Consider the following 20,331-nt stretch of genomic DNA (forward strand, 5'->3'; position numbering starts at 1 on the left):
ATGAATTAAGGAGGATCCCCTTGATACAGAGGTCTTGAATGTCCTCAAATTCTGGAAATGTTCAGGGACTGCAGCTCAAAATGCCTCACAATTGGAAAAAAAAGCACAAAAAACAAGATTAGACAATCAAAAAAATGTGATGTATATAAAAGTCAAAGTAAAAAGTACAGAGACCTGCAAGAATGGTAAAAATAAAATAATTGTTTAAAAAATAATTACAATAATTTAATTCATTAAAAGCTAGACTGAATAAATAGGATTTCAGTTGTTTTGTTCACAGAGCCTGCTTCTCATAGCTTTTGGCAGGGTATTTCATTATTTTGGAGCATAGTTAACAAAAGCGGTGCTGCCTCTTTTCTTACGTTCGACATGATTTTCTTCGTTCATTAATTTTATGTCATAAATATTATTTTCATGTATAAACTGGCCCCTGGCCTCCTGTCAAGTGGCAACGGGCAAAGCAACTTCAATATCCTTGCACTGACTAGTATTGCATGAGTAGTACTCCTTCACCTCTCGCGAGATTTTAAGATTACGTATGCGGAAGTTTACGCTGTTTGGATAAACGTGCTGCTCATGGACGCGGTGAGAGGAGCCGGCTGTGGAGTATCTTTAGCTCGCTTGTCAGCAGTGTAGTAGCTCTCTAAAATGTACTCCGTTTTAATAAACGCGGTGTTGTCCAGCTCTCCTGATCACGACCTGCTGTTCGAGTCTCTGGCCTGGCCGAGTGACTCGTGGCCGGGGACGGAGCGGGTCGAGGCGCTGGCAGCCTTCATCGAAGGACTGGCACCGCTTTTGACTGACGCGACTACATTTTCAGCGGCGAAAAGAAACTCTGTCAAAGATAAGATTGAGTCAGTGATCTGGAGCCAGTGTCTGCCTCTGCTCTGCAGGATATCGGCAGAAGCCGGTGGGGACATGCGGTGCAGGGAGAGCACCGCTGCTGCCTGCAGACTTGTGAGTATCTGTGTCCCGCTGTGTGACGAGGCTGTGCCGGGGCGAGTGGCTCTGTCTGTCCTGCCGTGGCTCAAGCTGTCAGAGGAGGAGGTTCACGCTCCGGGACGACTCAGTGTGGAGGTTGCAGTTGAAATCATGGCTGCTCTTGTACCCCCTCTGTCAGCGGATGAGCAGCTCTCCACGGTGTCATCAGCCTTGTCATGCATCAAAACACTCCCTGATGCTCTGGTTTCTAAAATCACAGTCAGGCTTCTGTTAACTGTCCTGAGCTCCTGCAGCGGTGCGAGGTCAACAAGCATCCTCAGGTTGATCCTGGATGACCTGTGCAGCTGGCACGCCTCTGACCGCTCACCTGTGGTCACCGAGCGGGCGCTGCTGTGCCTGACCGCCCTGTCAGACCACCTGCTGAAACCCTCCTCTTCTTCCTCCTCTTCTTCCTCCTCCACCTGTGAGCCTCGTCTGTCCCTTCAGTTCTGGAGGATGGTTCAGGATGGACTGACGCACAGAGACAGCGTGTCACGTAAAAGGGCGTTGTACCTGTTGAAAATGTGCGTGTCCCTGTCAGAGGAGGAGGGGGTGGACTGTCCTCTCTGTCCATTAGAGGACGGTAAGATGCTCAGATTTACTGACACTGTACCATTTTTAACCCTGAGGGACTATTTGGCGCATTTTACACACTTTTTACTCATAATTTTTTAATCATTTTGGCTGTGGTCAGGAGGAGTATTTCTATTGGCATTTTATTTTAATAATCGCTGAAAAAAATGAATTAATTCAAAAGTGCAAAAAAAAAAAAGTCAGCATAGGAAGTATGTTTACTTTATAAAACCTTGGGGAGCTGTTTTTATTTATTCATTTTTATTTAAATTTTCACTTGACTTTATAAAAAAAGTTGCTTGGAACTTGCTGTATATATTAAAGATAGGAAGGAAACAAGGTACTTGTCTTGAGGAATAAAATTAAAATGGTTTTATTTAATTGGTAGGTTCAAAAAGTAGAACATGATTTAAAAACAAACAAAAAATTGATTCTACGACGCTTCTTGAAAAAGTCTGGATGCCGAAACGCATGGAAGAATCAATTGTTTTGTGTTGGCGTTAGTTATATTCCAAATACTAAATACTGACCGAAAGATTTTAATTTTTATTGTGAATGCATATTGGTTCCAAATATTGGTTATCCATCTCTTTAACTACTAATAATCGGCATTAAAAAAAAACTATTTTTGGTCGATCCCTAATGTTCATGCATATGGCATACATTTTGGCAAGATAGTGCATTTTTGTTTAATCTTTGTTGTTTAATAAAACAACAATCTACTTGGCATGTAGTATACTGAAAATAATTCATTTTTTTAATGTGTTTTTTTTTTTTCATTTAAAAACATAAAGACATCATGACAAAAACCTGGCATTTCAAAAATAAATGAGTATTTGATATTTATGATTTGGACTGATGTTGGTCAAAAAAATAACTCAGTGAATGTAAAAAATAATATCAATGTATAATATTTTTTGAAGCTTGACTTTAAAAGGCGCATGTTGAGTACAGAACGATAAGAGTGCGTGTAATATTAAAGCAGGCCCGAAGGGTTAAGTTCACTGGTTTTGTGTGGTTTGTTTACATCCTGTTCTATAAACTGTTGCAGGTGAGATCTTGTTCAGATGGGCCTCTCACACCAGCACGTTGCTCCGAGAGTTCTGGGAGGATTATGCTCTGGTGATGGAGACCCTGGAGGAGAACCAGGTAGAAAATCCCACATGTTCTTTGTCAGTTCAGAGGTTGGCATCATGATACAGCTTTGTAATGTTGCCGCGTCTTTTTCTTCTGCAGATTCATGTCGTCCGGCCAGTTTTAAACAGAATAGACACGTTGATTCAAACAACAGTGAAAGATAGTCAAGGTAAGAATAGAAATGGGGGAAAATAGGAGTTAGTTTTGTATGTTTTTTGACAAATGCTTGGAAAAAAAAACAGTTTTTCAGTCTTCTCTACCTCTTTTCAGTAAATAATTTTAAAAAAATGTTTAATCTCAGGCATTCCTGGTATTGTTTTGGTGTAAGTTGGATGTAGTGATGCTGCTGTTGCTAAACTTCGTAATAATTGAATGACAAAGATCGCTGTCCTCCATAAATCAAAGGTGGTGAAGTGATGATGATGACTATTTAAAACATCTGTTTATCTTATCGCAACAACTTGTAAGAAGTTTTCAGTTAAATCAAAGGAAACAAGTTAGGACAGTAAATGGATAGCTTATTTAAAGGTCCCATATTATGCTCATTATCAGGTTCATATTTGTATTTTTGGTTTGTAGTTGAACATGTTTACACACTTTTACCCTCTGAGCCCTAAGCCGGTTTTACCTAGTTTTGGTTCGCCTGGACTTTTTGTGTAATAATGCACTTAAAACCTCAGTCTCTCAAGGCAAAATGAAGTTATATACATCTTTTTTTTCAGGACAACCATGGCTATCAAAATATTTGGGCTGCAGTGATGTCACTTGAATGTCCAAATAGTTATGAGACCATAAAGACAAAAGAAAAAATACAGAAATAGAATTGTACAGGTCTTAAATGATAAATCACCCAAAAGTATTATGTACAAGCTTTTTTTGCTGTAGAAAACCTTTACTTAAAGTGGAACACATTTTAGTCGCCAGCGACTACGTCGGGCTCAGAGGGTTAATGTAAAAAAAACCAAACAACCTCAACATATTATCTTTCTCACACTGGCTGCCTGAATATTCCTATATTCATCCCTCTGTCTAAAATGCTCCATTTTAGCGCCTGTCTCTTTAAGTCCTGAAAAAGCCCAGTCTGCTTTGACTGATGAGTGTTTCTGGGTCTTCCACGTGTGTGCTTTCTGCGTCTGCACCGTCATTTCAGCCAGGGGATAACTGTAACAGCACTCAGCCTGTACAGATCGTTTCACAGGAACATCATTGCTTGGGTGCATGTTAACTTCCTGTTAGCTGATGTCATTCACATACACTTTAAAACATTCCAGCAGGAAAAACAAAAGGACCAATTTGAAATGTTTACATTTCAAGTTTGAAATGATATGTATGGTATAGTTGTGACATCACAACTTAACAGAAGTCCTAACGTTTAAAAGCACAGTTTTCAATACGAACTGTGTGCATTTCTCTGTGGATTGAGTGTTTTAAAACTGTCGCAGTATTTATATAGCACTTTTACCTGCTTTATATGAAATAATTTCTTGTTTTTATTCGCTTGAAAATACAATAAAGATACAGATCGAAATTCAATGGAAAAAATGTTATGTTGCAGTGCCAACCTGGTAGTTTGTGCCTTTTTTGAGCTCTCTGTCTGTGTTGCAGCTTCAGGTGAAGTCCTCTTCCACCCCTCCTGGCTGCTGTGTGTTTACCAGCGCATGTTCCACAGTGAGAATAAATCCTTAATGAGAGAGGGAGTGTGTCATCTGCTCGAGCTGCAGGTCCTCCAGCAGCCAGCTTTTTCTTTGGCCTTTTCTCAGGTGCAGGTTCACACGAAATATATTCAGTGTGATTTAGGCTCATTCATTAAATTTCACAAGCTATTTGACCCTTTGAGAACTGAGCATATAGGTTTGATTTCTTTTGAAATCATGGGGGGAAAAAGCAATGACCAGCTTGGCCAGAAATGTCCCACAAATCACTAAAAAAAAAGTTTTTTATTAGAAATTAATAAAAGGGGAAATGTCCATAAAACTATATTTCTACTTATTATATTTTATATTTAAAATTATAGTACAAAAAAAGGAAAAATAGAATACTTAAAAATAAATATACACGTTTTTAACTTCAGCACCTTTTTTTTTTTAGCTTTTTTATTTTTACTTTTTTTTTTTTTTTTGCTTAATGTTTCATAAAAAAAATGTCACCAATTTTTTCTGCGAATGTTTGGGCCGTGTCTTGTTAGGTTGCTTGTTGCCCTCTCCCCATGTTTTCGAAAGAAATCAAATCTTTTTGCTTTTGCTTTTTGGTTAATGTTTCCTCTTCTGTTTTTTGCCTCCCAGTTTATTGTTGGCCCTTTTATGGATGTTCTGTCTGAATCTTCACTCTTCCAAAGGTGAGGGTTTAAAATGAAAACACAAACTAGCTGATAAATAAAGACAGGAATTACAACTTAATCAGTGTTTTCTGCACCAGGCCTCATTAACCCTCCGTCTGTCCACATGTAGGTCAGTTGGGCAGAGTGTAGGAGAATGTCCTGATCTCGGGGCTAAACTCCAAGTCTTCATGACCACCTTCTTCAGCAGCTTACCATCCGAGCACAGAGGTACAGAGGAACGGATGTCACACAAAATATGTCTGTTGACTTTCATGGTTAAAACGCTAAAACCATTGTGTTTGTTTTATAGGCAGAATATTGCTGCAGATGATTCAGCATCTGTGCAGCAAGCACTGGTGTGCGGTACCCCTCCTCTTCCTCACCCAGGCTCTATCCAAACTCCCCCCGAGTCCACTGCTGGGGGTCGAGGGGCTCACTGCTCTCAGGTACCTCATCATGGTCACAGTTAGACAGACTGTGTCGTATGACAGCTCATTTTATCTGCTGTGTTTTTCAGAGAGGTGCTGCGCTGCACCATGATCACTCATCAGGTCCTGCTGAGAGGTGCCTCTCAGTGCTTCCTGCTGAAGAGCGCCCTCAGTCTCACAGAAGTGGTAAGACACCTGCAAACATATTTTTGATCAGAGCTCCTAAAATTTTTCTTTGACAGCTTCCAGAATATTTTTGTTTTAAGTGAATATGCTGTCAAGTTTCTTTTGGTGAGCAGTCGTGAGGGTCAAGTTATGAACACAGAGGTGCTTTTGCAATAATACAGAATAAATAAATGTTTAACAGTTAATTTATATTAATCAACTGAAAATCAATTAATAACATTTTTTATGTTTAATCATTTAAGTCATTTGTGTACCAAAAAAATTAAATTGCTAGTTTTACCTTATCAAATAAGGGTTCCCATGAAAGTTTGTAGATTGGGGGGGTGTGCCAAGTTCTTTTGAAAAAATACATAAATCAACATTTGTCATTGAAAGTTTTGTCCGTTTTGTGGTCCGATTTTGGTAAACAACAGTAAGTGAGAACGAGAAAATCTGCTGGTATAGCAAATTGATATCAAATGTTCAAAATGGATATGTAAGAATCAATGTTTTTGACAACACCAATTACGTCATTGTTTCACACGCAACCTGCCTGAGAAAGTGTGAAGGTCATGCTCATGCATGAGTGATTGACGTTGAATGATGCAGTTGCAAGCAGGCAAGAAAGCTAATTTTAAGTAAATCTGCTTCAGACTGTGCTGTGATAGACTTGAATTTTAGGGATTTGGTTAAGGAAAGTTCTTGAAAATTTCTTGAATTTGATGTTCAGGAAGGCGGGAGAACCCTGTCAAATTTCCACAGAAATGACTGAATAACACTTAGTATATTTGCACAGCAACACCAAAAACTACAGCATCAAAATTCAATTTCATGTTAAATTAAAGTCAATGACAGTCTCCAAAAAGCAAACACTGGAACTTACTGTAGTGTTGTTGTGCTGCATCGTGACATTTCTGTTATTTTGGCCAACCCATGTGCTTTCATACACAGCTTTAAAGTTAGTGAGCTGCGTAATTGAAATATCTCATTTCAGAGCGCAGTGACCCTCGATGATGTTTTTAGTTTCCTGATGGATTTTCGTGCAGACGAGTCACTGCGTAGAGGGACGCAGATATGGAATCAGGTACGCTGTAACAGAGACATTTTAAGCAACACTCATAAAAGTAAAATGTTAAAATGACACTTTATGGAAGTTGTATGATGGACTAATTGCCACCCTGCATATTTATGACATTGCTGCAGGTGTGTGCCTGGCTGTTGGAAAACGAAGGCCGTTTCAAGCTGAGGATTATGGATGGAAATTGTACTGATGCTTCCACAAAGCAAGAATCTGTAAAAGGCTACATTCAAAGTGAGATACACAGCTTTCTCCGAGTCCCAGCCAGCACGGGTAAGTCTGAAGTGAGACGGTCATAGATAACGTGACTGATTTTATCTGGAGACAAGATATGTTAGTTTCTCTGCTCCTCAGGTCACACTGAGAGGTTACCCGACTCCAGAGAGGCCGATAAGTTGGCCCGTGCCATTCTGCTGTTTGTGGACATGGAGAGGAATCAACTCGGAGCAGAGGTCGGTAACACTCTGGAGATGTTACTGTCTCCGCTGCTGGACACCCTGAGCAGAGTCAGCACCAACATCTACTTGCCTCTGCGCAAGAGTGACAAGAGCCTGCAGCTCGTGCTCCGACTGCTCCAGCTTGGAGAAACACCAAGCTGTCAGCATGCTGGAGAGGAGCAAGGTTTGTAATGACAACACTGACTCATCATTATAGCTGTCAAGTTCACCCTCATGCATATGCACTAGGTACAGTGGATGGATTGGTGCATTCATGCAGTGAACAAATCGTTATGTCTCTCTCTCCAACTATATTTCTTATTCAGTTTCACACAGCAATTGGTTCTTTGCAGAATTTAGCCAAAAGACTTTTACAACATTTGGACAGCCAGCTAGCTGCCCGAATGTCTGATCAACAAGTTATTCAGTTATAATTTTTTTATTTTTTTTTTTTTTGGCATTTTTGCCTTTATTAGATAGGACAGATCAGCAGTGCGAAAGGGGGAGAGAGAGGGGACGACATGCAGCAAAGGGCCGCGAGCCGGACTTGAACCCGCGACCGCTGCGGCACAGCAGTGCCATTATACATGGGGCGTCAATCCACTAAGCCACTGGACGCCCCATTCAGTTATAATTTTAAGTGATAACACATCTTTGCCCTCAGAAGTTAAGAAGGGATAGTCAGAATATTTTGGAGTGGGTTTGTATGGGGTACTCCATAGTCAGTGTATAATATACAGTAGATGTTGGTGTGTGCGCCCCCGGTTTGGAGAAGCAGAGGGGAGTGCCCCCACGGAAGCGAAGCAATGTATTGCTGCAGTAAAACATATTATAGCCTCCTAAAAAAATTAATATCAGTTAAGGTTTATGTAATATATACCTTTCCAGGGACAGACTGTCTTACAAGGAAGTTGTTAATGGCTTCAATTACTCATCTGTGCTCTAATCAAAGCCACCAGAGTCCACTGACAAAAACAGTGATTTAACATCGCTGAACACAGGAGGTGCAGGTCTACCACTGCCTTCTTCAGTTGGTTAGTTTGTTTTTTCCTAATTTTGGTGTATCCTAACAAACCTTTTTAAATACCAAAGTTACACAATAATACAAACAAACTAACCAAACAATGCAGCAGAAAACCAGCAGCTCTGTGATGTAAAATAACTGTTTTCCTCAGTGGAGTCTGGCTTCATGAGAGTGATTTAATGGTTTAGTTGCCAGTCAGAAATCGCTGTCTGGTGGCAAATTAAAGTGGTGAAAATATTCTAAATGTTGTGCACACTTATACTTTTATTTACTCTTTTAGGTGGGACTTTTTTTAGGAGGCCAAAATACATTGTGTCTGCCTCCTTTCACAGCGGTATCTTGCTTAGCTTCCACAGAAGTACTCCACCCTGCTTCTCCAAACTGGGTGTGTGCCGACTGCCATGTACTTAAAATAACACATCAGCTATGGATAATTACCTCATGCAACCCCACTTCAAAAGATTCAAACCATCCCTTTAATTCTGCAAATGTCCACAGGGACAGAGAAACGTATGTGCATATAGAAAAATGTCATTTTCTTGATTGCCTCTCATAGTATAAAGTATAGTGCGCTTATAGTATTTCCTGTCATGGCTTATATTTTAAGTGACTCACGAGTGTGTGACATTTAACTCTTCTCATTCTACTTTTGACAGTAGATAATGTGATGGTTGCCATGGAGAGGCTCATTTTTAAACACGTTGATTCAATCCAGGAGTTTATTTTGAGGCGGCTATGCGGTGAGCTGCAGGAGGTAAGAGAAGACAACAAGTCACTGTCACTTCAGTTAGCATAAATTCCCCCTGGTGGCCACCTCTGACTGAACATGTGCTGTTTTCTTTTTAGCTGTTTGATGTGGAGCGGGCTGAGTTGTATCTGAGTTTCCTGAGGCAGCTGGTGGTCATGTACAGTTCTACTCCACAGCATCACAGTAAAATGCAGCAGACCTATTTCCCCAAACTCATCAAGTACAGTCTGAAGGTCTTACAAGAACCAAGCCAGCTGGTAAAAAGCTCAGCAGGAGTTTCTTAAATCACTTTGGCTGCTGTATTATTCTATGCTGATTGTTTTTATTTTACTTTATTTCTTTTCTTTTCTCTTTATTTTATTTTATTGCCAGATCCTCTCACTTGCAAGCCAGGTGGCTAAAGCGGTTGCGATGGCATCTCTGGCTACGGTGTGTGGTCTGCTGGAAGTGACTGACATCCGATCAGACACCATTTCTGCTCTGAAATCACTGAACGACTACTTCTACAATCAAGAGTCAGCTTCTTCCCAAAGTCAGTCCTCTTTAGGAAACCTTAATAAATGCCTGGGAAAACCACAGACAGGAGACGGTTCAAGGTCAGTGAAGTCTGCACAGATTACTATGTCTTATAATTAATGATGAATAAAAGCACCTGACTGGAGTGATAAGATGCAATAATTTTTTTCTTTAGTGATGTGGGAGTGCAGGGTCGTCAGCTGAAGAACTGGGGACGCATTGCTGCCAACTTTATGCGGGACCAATGGATTTGTCTGAGCTTCCTGATTAAAGCTGTTGGGATTCCTGAGTCCGTACAGATTTTCAAAGCATCTGAGACTCTTAAGGCCGCTCTGAGCTGCAGTGTGGAGGCCCTGGCTCTGCTGCCCAGTGACCTGGTGCTGCCTGTGCTCAGCTTTATGGAGACAGTGTTGCCACAAGTAAGTCTCAATACGTTCACAGGTCAAATTTAAAGGGACAGTTCACCCCAATATCCTCAACACTCGGAAACTCACACTAAAACAGTCTAGGTTAATAAGTAGCACTACAGATAAGACAAAATGTGTATTTTTAGCTGCTTTTCCATCAAAGGCTTTTAGTGTAGTACCTTTGAAACCAAAATTAAAATCAGCAGACAGGTAACTAGATCCTAGATCTGTTAAGCTTTCATTTGCAAACAGTACTCTTGCATGTGGGCGGGGCTGTTGTCCCTTGCTGCTCCGTCCAGCAGCACTTGCTGTACTTCCTTGTTCAAAGGTCTGCACTCGATTTACTGTCAGTTTACTTTCTTGAACAAAAAAGAGCAGGCTAGAGTGATAGTCTCTTTCAATGGGATATTTATAAATAGCGGGTTTGTGCATTGACTCCTTGTAAGGCAAGAGCAGGGGTTAGTACAGCCCGAGCTAACTGGAACAAGTGTCCAAAGTTAACATTTTTCTCCAAGTGAAGATAAGAATATATGCAGTTCACATCATCCAGACGCAATTAATATACATTTTTTAAATGCTTAAAGATCCATTACAGTAAACATTACAAATAACAAAGAATTACTTGCAGTTATAGGATAAAGAATTTGTTAGAAAAACTAAAGTAATATGTGATAAAGTGTGCTTCTGGTTTGGTTCCCAGTTATTGCTTCATGAGGAGGCCCTGTGTGTGGAGGCTGTGACAGTGAGCTGGGAGCTGGTACAGGGGCTGAGCAACGCCGCCCATGACTTCTGGCCGGCCCTGAAAGGCTTCGTCTCCATGGCCTTCCACAGTAAACTGCTCGAGCTGACACACACTTCTGCTCCGACACTTTTGGCCACCTTGAAACAGGTGAATAAAATCAGGCTGGTTGACTTTGAGAAGAAGGAGAGTGGTGGTTTTCTGTGTGGTGTTGAATGTATTTATGTGGTGTGATTGTTTTTAGATTGCCACTGAGCTGATGGAGCTGTCTCAGTCAAAGAGCGGAGTGTTCGGTGTGCTGCTTCAACACTGCTGTCACACATGGCTGCCCACAGACCGAGGCAGCGGTGACACAGCCAGCACCGTGTTTTCTAGTGTTTTCAGCCACATCAACATCCTCGCTGAGGCTTGTGTGTATGGACCAGTGTTCAGACGAGATCAACGGTAACTCTTAACAGCATTAGTGTGAGTTTTTTAATTCTTTCACAGTTTTTTTTAACTGTTTTGTTTGCTCTTTTCCAAAGGCTCATCCAGGATGTCCAAACATACGTGGAGCAACTTGGTGAAGAGTGTGCTGCCAATGTTGCAGTTACAAGGTGAGCTGCAGTTTTCTCTGTTGCAATTTGTGGCCAAACTCTCCTGTATGGCTGTGATTTAAAATAGTACCAGTAGAGGTCTCTCCTGCGGTGCAGATGTTTTCACACTGAAACTTTTACTTTTATTTTCCAGTGATAACAGGGATGACCAGCTGCCCCGCACATGTGTACTCGCTTTCCTCAGCCGCCTGGATTCCTCTAATCTGCAGCATGAAAGACTGATGGAAGAATTAGTTATGGATTTGTTAAAAAGGGTGAGCAATTGATTAGTTTGGGCGTAGTGATACAGTTGAAACGAGTGTCACAAAATTATTTATCAACAGAAGTATTTTTCCCAATATCTTAATACAGTGTGATGTGGTAAATAAATGCAAAAATAATAACAAATGAAGTAATGCAGTGGTTCCTTGAGGGACCCCTTTGCTAAGGAACATATTTACCGCATATTTCAAATTGTGTTCAATGAATAACAGTCACAGTGCAGAACTGATCAACTGTACATTTAACCCAAATACTGAATGCAACATCTGCAGAAAGTTTGTGTAAGGCAAGTGTTTTGGATGAATTTTGAGAAGTTTATTTTCTGTGAATATTATATCAGATCTAAGATACAAGACATTTTTTTTTTGTTGTTTTTTAGTTTTCTTACACTCCTTAAAATCAAAAAGGTCTTACAGCCCATACTGGGGGTTGGGACCCACAGATTGGGATCCAGTGAAATAATGTCATTTTTGAAAAAAAAAATGAATTTTCACCATGCTGGAAATCCTAAATTTAACCACAATTTTGTAAAATTAAATTTCAATATGATCATATCATAATGACACAATTCCTCCGAACACTAAACAAGAACAACTAGTCAAACTCTAAGATCACTTTTAAGGATTTATGTCCCATGTATTTTGATTTTTGTATAGCGGTGAATAGTTTGCAGATATGTTAATGATGACATTTCAAATTGCAAGCTAAAAACCATCTCAGGCTCTTCTGTAACATTCTCACAATATGTCATTTGTTTGTACTGCGTTTTTGTGATATGATTTTATGAATTACGCTCAGCATTTTTTCATTAAAATAATAACTGAAGCATCAGTTACGGCTAATTTAACAACACTTAACACAATTTTCCATTATCTCCTTTCATCCCATCTCTCCAGGATAATGACATATCAAAGTCAAAAGTGCGTTACTATAGCAACTCCCTGCAACATCGTGTCAAGAACAGAGTGTGGCAAACGCTGCTGCTGTTGCTGCCCAAACTCAGAGAGGTAAGACAATTACACTCATACATAAAATCACACAGGAAATAGCCACTCAGACACTAATTCTGTGTGTGTGTGTGTGTGTGTGTGTGTGTGTGTGTGTGTGTGCGCGCGCCTGTGTGTCTGTGTGCGCGTGCATGCAGGAGTTTGTCTCCACTGTACTCAACTGTGTGTTTGAAGCTGGATTCTGCAGCAACCAGGCCTCAGTCAAGTACCTGATCGAGTGGATGATGATTCTGATTCTCGTGCGGTATCCACAACACATGGACAGCTTTTGGGCCTGCTTCTACAGGGTGAGCTTGCACTCTGAATACCAGCCTACCAGAAAATACTGCATGATGAGTAAAATAGTTAAATTATTGATCAACATCTGTGTTTGCTCTACAGGATCATGAAAAGACCAAAACAAGCGTCTGCACCTTCTTGTCAGTCCTGGTGCATTTCAGTGTCATCCTTCCTAATCTGAAGGATGAGGTGAGGCCTTTGATGTTTTTTTTCTCCGCTCACTCACCTTTCTTCTTTCATCGCCTCTCTGTAGCTCTATGATCTCACTCCCTTTGTGTTTAAGGCTGCGCACCTGCGTAAAGCGCTGGACATCATCCTGCAGTGGTGCTTCAACCATAACTTCAGCGTGCGTCTGTATGCCTTACTGGCTCTAAAGAGGGTGTGGGGCTTGGCTGGGGGCCGGGCAGAGGAAGGGGCCGATGGTTTTGGAGGGGTGTCCACAGTGATCAAGGCCTGTCTGAACCAGGCTGAGGCGATGCAGAGCACCGGGTGAGAGGAGAACAGCGACAGTGATTGCAAAAAAACAGTTTACTATCGTATGCTCATGTATTTATTTGAGTGTGTATTTGCTGTCTCACCATTTAGAAATGCCAACAAGAACTGGACGAGGATTCAGGAGCACTTCTTCTTTGGTGCCTTTCATCCAATCAGGGATTACAGTGTTGAGGTGTGCTAATATCAGGCTTCCCACATTCATTGAAAACCTGGAAGGGTCAGGGAATTTGATAGTCACATTTCTCAGGCCTAAAAGTAATGGAAGTAGTAAAAATCATTGAAAGTTTTGGGAAAATCATGGAAACATGTTGTGTGTAATAAATTAAATGACATTAAAGTAACATAACAGTGAATTTATTGTCTGTAGCTGACAACATAATGTAGCTTTAAAATGTGTCGAATTGTGACAATGTTTAGGTTGTTTTTATTTGATCATCATGTGGTTTCTTCATTTTTCTCCCCACATTCTGTTTTTTCTTTTTTTTTAACAGAAAACCTAAACTTTTTTCTTAACTAAACTTTTTTCTGTTTTTAGAAAACACGTTTGGAAAGCATGTGTTCTTTATTATTATTTATTACAGCCAGAAACTGTAAGAACAAATATTGTTGGATTTTCAAATTTCCAACGATCCTTGAAAACATCAAGTAGAATGCTGAATTTTTTTTTTTAATAGAGCTTCAATCGTATACGTTTAAAAAACATCAGACAAGTAGGGCAAGAAAAAAATGTTGGGAAATGTTTGGGGTCCTGGAAAAGTTTTGAAATATGTTTTTACTGAACAGATGAAGGCTTCTCAAGTACAGCAACATGGTGTACTAACATGTTTTCTGTCTTTGTTATCCCAGACCATATTCTATACTTTCCCCAGTCTGTCAGAGTTGGTGGATGATGAGTGGATTCCACCCTGGAAGTTTGAGATATTGTCGTGTTTCTCTGAAAGTCCATCTTTTCCTCTGAGAAATCCTGCTCCTGACCTGAGCCTGCTCCAGCCTGGAGACTGGATCCAGCAAGACAAAGGTATAGCTGCACCTCACATAAGCATAGGGCAGGGGACAATGTGAACATTTCACTTCATGTTTATTTTCATTATTATCATAAGCCTATCCAAAAGTAAATGCTTTTTGGTATGAGATTTATACAGAAATATTGATCATATTTGGGATAAAAATTAGTTAGTGTCACTCCCCTACTCTGGGAGCTCTGCTGCTCCTTGTCTGTGGACAGCCCATAATGATATAATTAACATTAGAAGTAAAGTGTATCACACAATTCTCTTTGTGTCATACAACGTCAGTGGTCATGAAAATTGTATTATGAGTCCATGAAAAGTCATGGAAAAGTTTAGAAATTTTCACCATGAAAATGTGTTAAAAGGTTTATCTCCCAGGTGAACAGAATAAGGAGGAGCGCTGGGCAGAGGTGCAGAAGAAGATCACTCCCTGGCGGTTGGGGATCCAGGAGCAGGAGCCTGAACTTCAGCTCGTTCCACATCAGAGGGCTGCTCGCCTGGGCAAACTGCACAGCGCTCTGCTGGTGGTAGCCTCGCTTATCGACAAGCCCACCAATTTAGGAGGTCAGGAGCAGCATGACTAATTAGATTATTTTACATTTTTATTATACCTCTTCATCAGCAGGAAATGATTTAAAATGTTAGAAAGTTTCTCCTTGATTTGTGTAATATTGCGAAGAACCAGAATTACAGTCTTTTGTTTGGTTTCACAATGATAATGTTGGCAAAAAGGTCAAACACAGCTGTCATTAAAACCAGTCACTCGAGCCCTCTTATCAGAGTTTAGACAGGGAATGCCCAGCTCCACAGGCACTCCTATTTTATGTTCTCTGAAAGGGCACTCCAGTGCTTTTGTCTCAGATGATAAGGGGCTGAATCAATCAGAATGTGTTTATGGAGGAAAAGACCCATTTTTAAAACCAATATTGATACTGGATGTTGTAAGCAAGAACATTAGCTTGGCCTTTCTGTAAATGTTTTACTTGAAATTGTCCTCTCAATTGCCATCACAGGTGTAGCTTTTTGTATCTGTGTGCCCATGATGATGCCCCGATAGCAATTTTTTGCTGACTTATCACTGCCACAGCTTGTGTTAAAAAAAAAAAAAAAAGAAAGCATTTTTTTTAACCACATGTTGATATTGTGACAAGTAACAGTTTATATTTAGATGGGTGTCACATTTAGACTTTGTCCTCATCTGTTTATTTGTTGTTGCTCCAGGTCTGTGCAGGACCTGTGAGATCTTTGGTGCCAGCGCTCTGGTTCTGGACAGCCTCCGGCACGTCAGTGACAAACACTTTCAGTCCCTGAGCGTCTCCTCTGAGCTGTGGCTTCCTCTCTTAGAGGTAAAATGCATAAAACAAACTCATATTTCGCTCTGGTGATCATGATTTGTACTCTGTCTTTAAGACAGCCTTCCCCTAGTGGAGTATTGACCTGAGAACTGTGTAATTTGACCTGGTTAGCTTGGGGTTAGATTGATCTCAGTCAAGATCAACGTCGACGGCACACAGCGGCCAGAACAGATGGATGCCGAAGCCAATGAGGCAGTAAACTGTAGTTCTCCTGATGGCTTTCTGTGCTGTTGCAACCAAAAAAATCAGCTAAAAAACTAAAACACATTTCTCCAAATTTTAAGATAACTTCATCATTCTTTATTGTAACCACCATTAATAAATGGTGAACTGACAGATAATTAAACTTTAGTTACTAAATATTTTACTGTTAAGAAACAATGAAATGATAATTGACTGTATTTGCTAATTATTAGTAATGCTGCAATTTATGGAACTTTAACAGTTTGTTGTTGCACAGATTATAACATTTTATACACTATATGGATATTTGTTAACCGTTAATTGGTTTGTAAACCGTCTATAAACATTATTTGAATGGCTTTTGTAAAGTTGCAAGCAATGATTATAATGTGTTATATGGTGAATAGATACTGTGTATCTATTCTTCATGTATCTAATGTATAAATACTGCAACCATGTAATGACCACCTAAATAATTTTTGTAAACAGTTTACAAACAGATTATTAACTGTGATATCTTATACAGTATTTAAAATGTTATATTTGATATTTAATTTTTATAACAATAAACTGTTAAAATACCATGAATTATAGCATTAATAGTAATAAGTAAATCTTAGTATAATTTAATTATTTCTCATAGTGAAAGAACTGTCAACTAATGTTTAACTGTCAATTTACCATTAATTAATGATGGTTATTGTAAAGTGTTGCCAATAATTTGTCTTTGTGATATAATGGTTTCAGTAACTAAATCTGATTTAGAAAATTTCTAGTTCATTTTAACATATCAAGGTTTAAAGAGGTGCATATTTGGAAGCGGCCTCCTCAGTCTTCAATCTCATTTAGAAGTGGTGGATGCTACATGCTTCTTTTACCTGAGTACTAGGTGCTGTTTCTTTTTTTCTAATTTTTGAGGAAATTGCGATGTCTGTTGAGATGGAAAAGGGCAGTAAACCAAAAACAAATGTTAAGAAATAAATCAGAATTTTCAATTTAAACAATTAAAAAATAGGGTCTTAAATCTGGCTCATCGAAACCTGCTGAAACCCTGGTGCAGCGTCAAATCTAGATTGGTGAGAGAAAAAAAATTGATCTAGCATAGTATTGCAATTTCTTTGGCATTATCTTGGCAATATCATAATAATACACAGTTACTGATTTTTTTCAATTATAGAAATTATTATTATTACAAATTATACTTTGTGGTTAGCCCACTAGAATAATAAAATCAATAGCTTTTTCAATCCACTAGATGCATGTTGCTGCAATAAAAATGACTGAAGTAAACATAACAAAAACTTTATCTTGTTGGATAACAAATGTTGACAAAGTTTTCCTTTGTGGACATAATTTGAAGTTTAAAAAAGGTAATAAATCAGTTTATTGCAATATACTGTATGTTTTTGCAATACTCAGCATAAGTAAAAATATCATGATAATGTGATTTATAATCATGATATCATGATAGTAAAGGTGGGGCCTCCGGTGATTGGTGATGAAGCAGAGAAGGTGATATATCTGATATATATTACAATGCCATATATGACAATGCCACAGCCTGTAGTATATTTCCATGTAGGACATATTATGTATGGCCCACTGTAATGATTCTGTATGTAACCACACTTTTAAAAGTACATTGACTGTTTTGTTTGACTTTGATTGTTTGAATTATTTATTTATGTCATCTTTAAGATAAACTGTGTGTGTCCATCAGGTGAAGCCAGTGGAGCTGGCTGACTTCCTGCAGGTAAAGAAGAGTGAGGGGTACTGTATTGTTGGAGTGGAGCAGACAGCCAACAGTCAGAGCCTCCAGGACTACCAGTTCCCTGAGAAGACCCTGCTGCTCCTCGGGTATGACACCATTAAAATACTATTTTTTCCATCACTTTGCTAAGATACACACAGCCAGTTGTGCATGAATGCATGCACGCCCCAGTCTTCCCATGCCCCCGTGGCCTCACATAGATAAAGGTGTGAGCTGACGAGGCTATTTAATGTTATCTCTCAGGTTTAGTGCATTTACCCGCAGGGCCTACGCCTCTCCTCTCCATGGTGTACCTGTCAGGGCATGCTTGACTGTAATTGGCTCTCCCTGAGGAGGAGAACACAGGAAAAAAAATACACAAACCAATAATAGCAGTGTGGTGACAGCAGCAAAAAAACTTTAACCTTCATCTAGTGTCGTTCAAGTTGTGAGTTTGCCCTGTGGCTTTCATCAGCTGGGACACAAAAAAACACTTTAATGAAACCATTTGTGGAGACTCAGAAGTGAACATGACTGTAATTATGAGCTTGTGCAATTTGCAACAGTATCATGATAAAATCTCATCTCTGAGTGTGCACTGCAGCGGTGCAGCTGGCCAGGCAGAGAGGGAGAGATTAATATTTATCATGTCTGTGTAGGTGTCCTGTTTCCTTTTACCCTGTTCAGTCACAGAGGTGCGAGCAGAGCTGTTGGCTTAAACACCCGCCGTGTGAGCTGAATCTTGAGTGCTCCCTCACAGCTGTGTTCTCCCCGGCACAGCATGGCCCGGCTCTAATCTCTCATCAGGTCGCCATTATCTCACCCAGTTGCACTCACTATAAATGTAGCACATCAAATCCGGCGTTCTGACTGTGTGGCACCCTCCGTGGACTCATTGAACGCCAAACTCATTAGCTCTTTATGTTTGCTTTGCATGGCCCATATTGCTGGATGGCAGTATATACTCAGTTGATTACAGTTTGAATTGCTCTTGGACTTGAGCTCGTGACTCATCTGTATGAAAAGCTTGTTCCACATAATTGTGAAAATGATGCAAGATTAAATTGGCTGCTCATGCTAAGGGTTTTTAAATTAAATCAACTGGATGGCATCATTAAACCAAATAAATGCTCAGATTAAAAACATCCAGCCGCAAAAAAAATGTAGATTGTGGTGTTTGTGAAATACATCAGGGTGTTTAATGGTATATCTGCGATATCAGGAAGTCAGTGTTGCATAATTGCTGTCAGGATGCAAATTCCAGTACAAGTTGTGCAGTGAAATCAAGTGGCGACCCCCAGAGCTGAAAAAATAAGCCAAGGTGGAGGTGCCAAAAAACTGTACTTCCTCAATTGGCCACTTGAGGCTGGCTCCAGAAGCTAGTCAATCCAGATAGATCGCAATGCTAAAATGTCCAATTTTACAGCAGAAATAAACATATTTGCAGCCTGGTTCAAAAAACAGTTTAAGTGGGAGTAACTTGTTTTACTTTTTTTGTGTCCCTGCTATTGTAAAGACATTTTGAGTAACCCTTAGTGTGAATATCAGTTGGTTTGGTTATATCCCTGTGAAGTCTCTTTTCTCCCTGGGAAGAATAAAAGTTAAATTCAAAAGAGTAGTTTAATATTTTGAAAACGACACTTTGCTCTTGCTGACAGTAGGTTTAAAAGATTGATGCCACTCTTGTGTCTGTACAATAAATGTATTGCTTGAGCCAGCAGCCTGTTAGCTTTGCTTACAATAAAGGCTGAAAACTGGGGTAAATTCTGTATAACGCCTATAAGTAAAACACCTACCAGCACCTCTAAAGCTCACTTAAAAAAAGTGTTAAACAAAAAAGGTAAACTAAGCCAAGTGAACTAGCTGCTGACTAACTATATATTCATTGTACATACACAGGAATGATAAAAACATGTATTTAATTATGTCTTTAAAAATATAGATATTGCATATAAACGCTAAATAACTTTATCATTCTTCTAATTTCCATCATACAGCAATGAACGTGAAGGTATCCCTGCCAATTTACTTCAAATGTTTGATGTGTGTGTGGAGATCCCTCAACAAGGGGTCACCCGGTCACTCAATGTGCATGTGAGTGCCGCCCTGCTGATTTGGGAATATACACGACAACATCTGACCTCTTGCTCCGCTGAAGTCAGCTCAAAACCTGAAAAGTGAAGAGGATACCAGCAAGACAGCCCTCTGGACGGGTCATCTGTCCTGAAGATGATGTCCTTACCTCCGACTCTCTGCTGTGAAAAGCATCTCAGGGGACATGAGGACGCTCCCTACAGGACCTAAAGGATCTTAATGTTCTGTCTGACGACTCCATCCTCTGAGGTTTTAATGTGGTCAGCAGTCATCAGTGAGCTCTTGTGCCTTAATGAGAGTCATGAATAGGGATCGACTCTGGTTATTACATCTAAATATTCCACTGGGCGTGTTGTTATATTAATGGAGGCAATCTCAGTGTTGGCAGCGCACAAGCATTAATGGAAAATTTCCCCTTTGAGGGGGAAGTGTCTTGTTTATGTGAGCAATTAGTTTTTTCCTCATGGCACCAGGACTGGACTATAATGTCTATACCCAGGAAACTATTATACGTAAAGTATAAATTATGCTTTTGTTATAGCATAATTATGTTTTGAAATGTTTTATAGAAGTTTAGGGTTTAAAATAACTGACTTTTTAAACTGTTGAATAAATAAAACAATGACATTATTATCTATTTACATACACGTTTTTTTAATTTTTCTTTTTTTTCTTTATTATGGGCAGAGATTGCATAAAGAATAGAGGCACTGAAGGGGTTAAATAAGATACAGGTGTTCCTGCATCCTCC

General features: G+C 39.7%; 1 protein-coding gene across 3 annotated transcripts; it reads left to right on the plus strand.

Moving 5' to 3' along the window:
- Positions 1 to 444: 444 nt before the first annotated feature.
- Positions 445 to 20,223, plus strand: tarbp1 (TAR (HIV-1) RNA binding protein 1). 3 transcript variants are annotated; one of them, XM_088086647.1, is made up of 29 exons: positions 452 to 1,564; positions 2,606 to 2,703; positions 2,791 to 2,860; positions 4,297 to 4,451; positions 4,974 to 5,026; positions 5,139 to 5,236; positions 5,319 to 5,454; positions 5,526 to 5,622; positions 6,596 to 6,685; positions 6,805 to 6,952; positions 7,034 to 7,300; positions 8,800 to 8,894; positions 8,987 to 9,145; positions 9,261 to 9,484; positions 9,580 to 9,823; positions 10,512 to 10,700; positions 10,795 to 10,994; positions 11,075 to 11,146; positions 11,280 to 11,400; positions 12,304 to 12,414; positions 12,552 to 12,701; positions 12,796 to 12,882; positions 12,977 to 13,182; positions 13,279 to 13,360; positions 14,035 to 14,206; positions 14,577 to 14,762; positions 15,420 to 15,544; positions 17,457 to 17,593; positions 19,484 to 20,223. In XM_088086647.1, the coding sequence occupies exons 1-29, from the start codon at positions 649 to 651 to the stop codon at positions 19,665 to 19,667; spliced, it is 4,872 nt and encodes a 1,623-aa protein (XP_087942773.1). In that variant the 5' UTR covers positions 452 to 648; the 3' UTR covers positions 19,668 to 20,223. The 3 variants fall into 3 exon arrangements, with proteins under 3 accessions (XP_042357798.2, XP_087942773.1, XP_042357797.2); XM_042501863.2 differs by having other exon boundaries at positions 453 to 1,564; positions 8,797 to 8,894; XM_042501864.2 differs by lacking the exons at positions 15,420 to 15,544; positions 17,457 to 17,593; positions 19,484 to 20,223 and having other exon boundaries at positions 445 to 1,564; positions 8,797 to 8,894; positions 14,564 to 14,700.
- Positions 20,224 to 20,331: the final 108 nt, after the last annotated feature.

This window comes from Plectropomus leopardus, chromosome 13 (assembly GCF_026936395.1).
Source record: "Plectropomus leopardus strain MGB_pleo_1.0 chromosome 13, ASM2693639v1, whole genome shotgun sequence".
Taxonomy (NCBI): Eukaryota; Metazoa; Chordata; class Actinopteri; order Perciformes; family Serranidae; genus Plectropomus; species Plectropomus leopardus.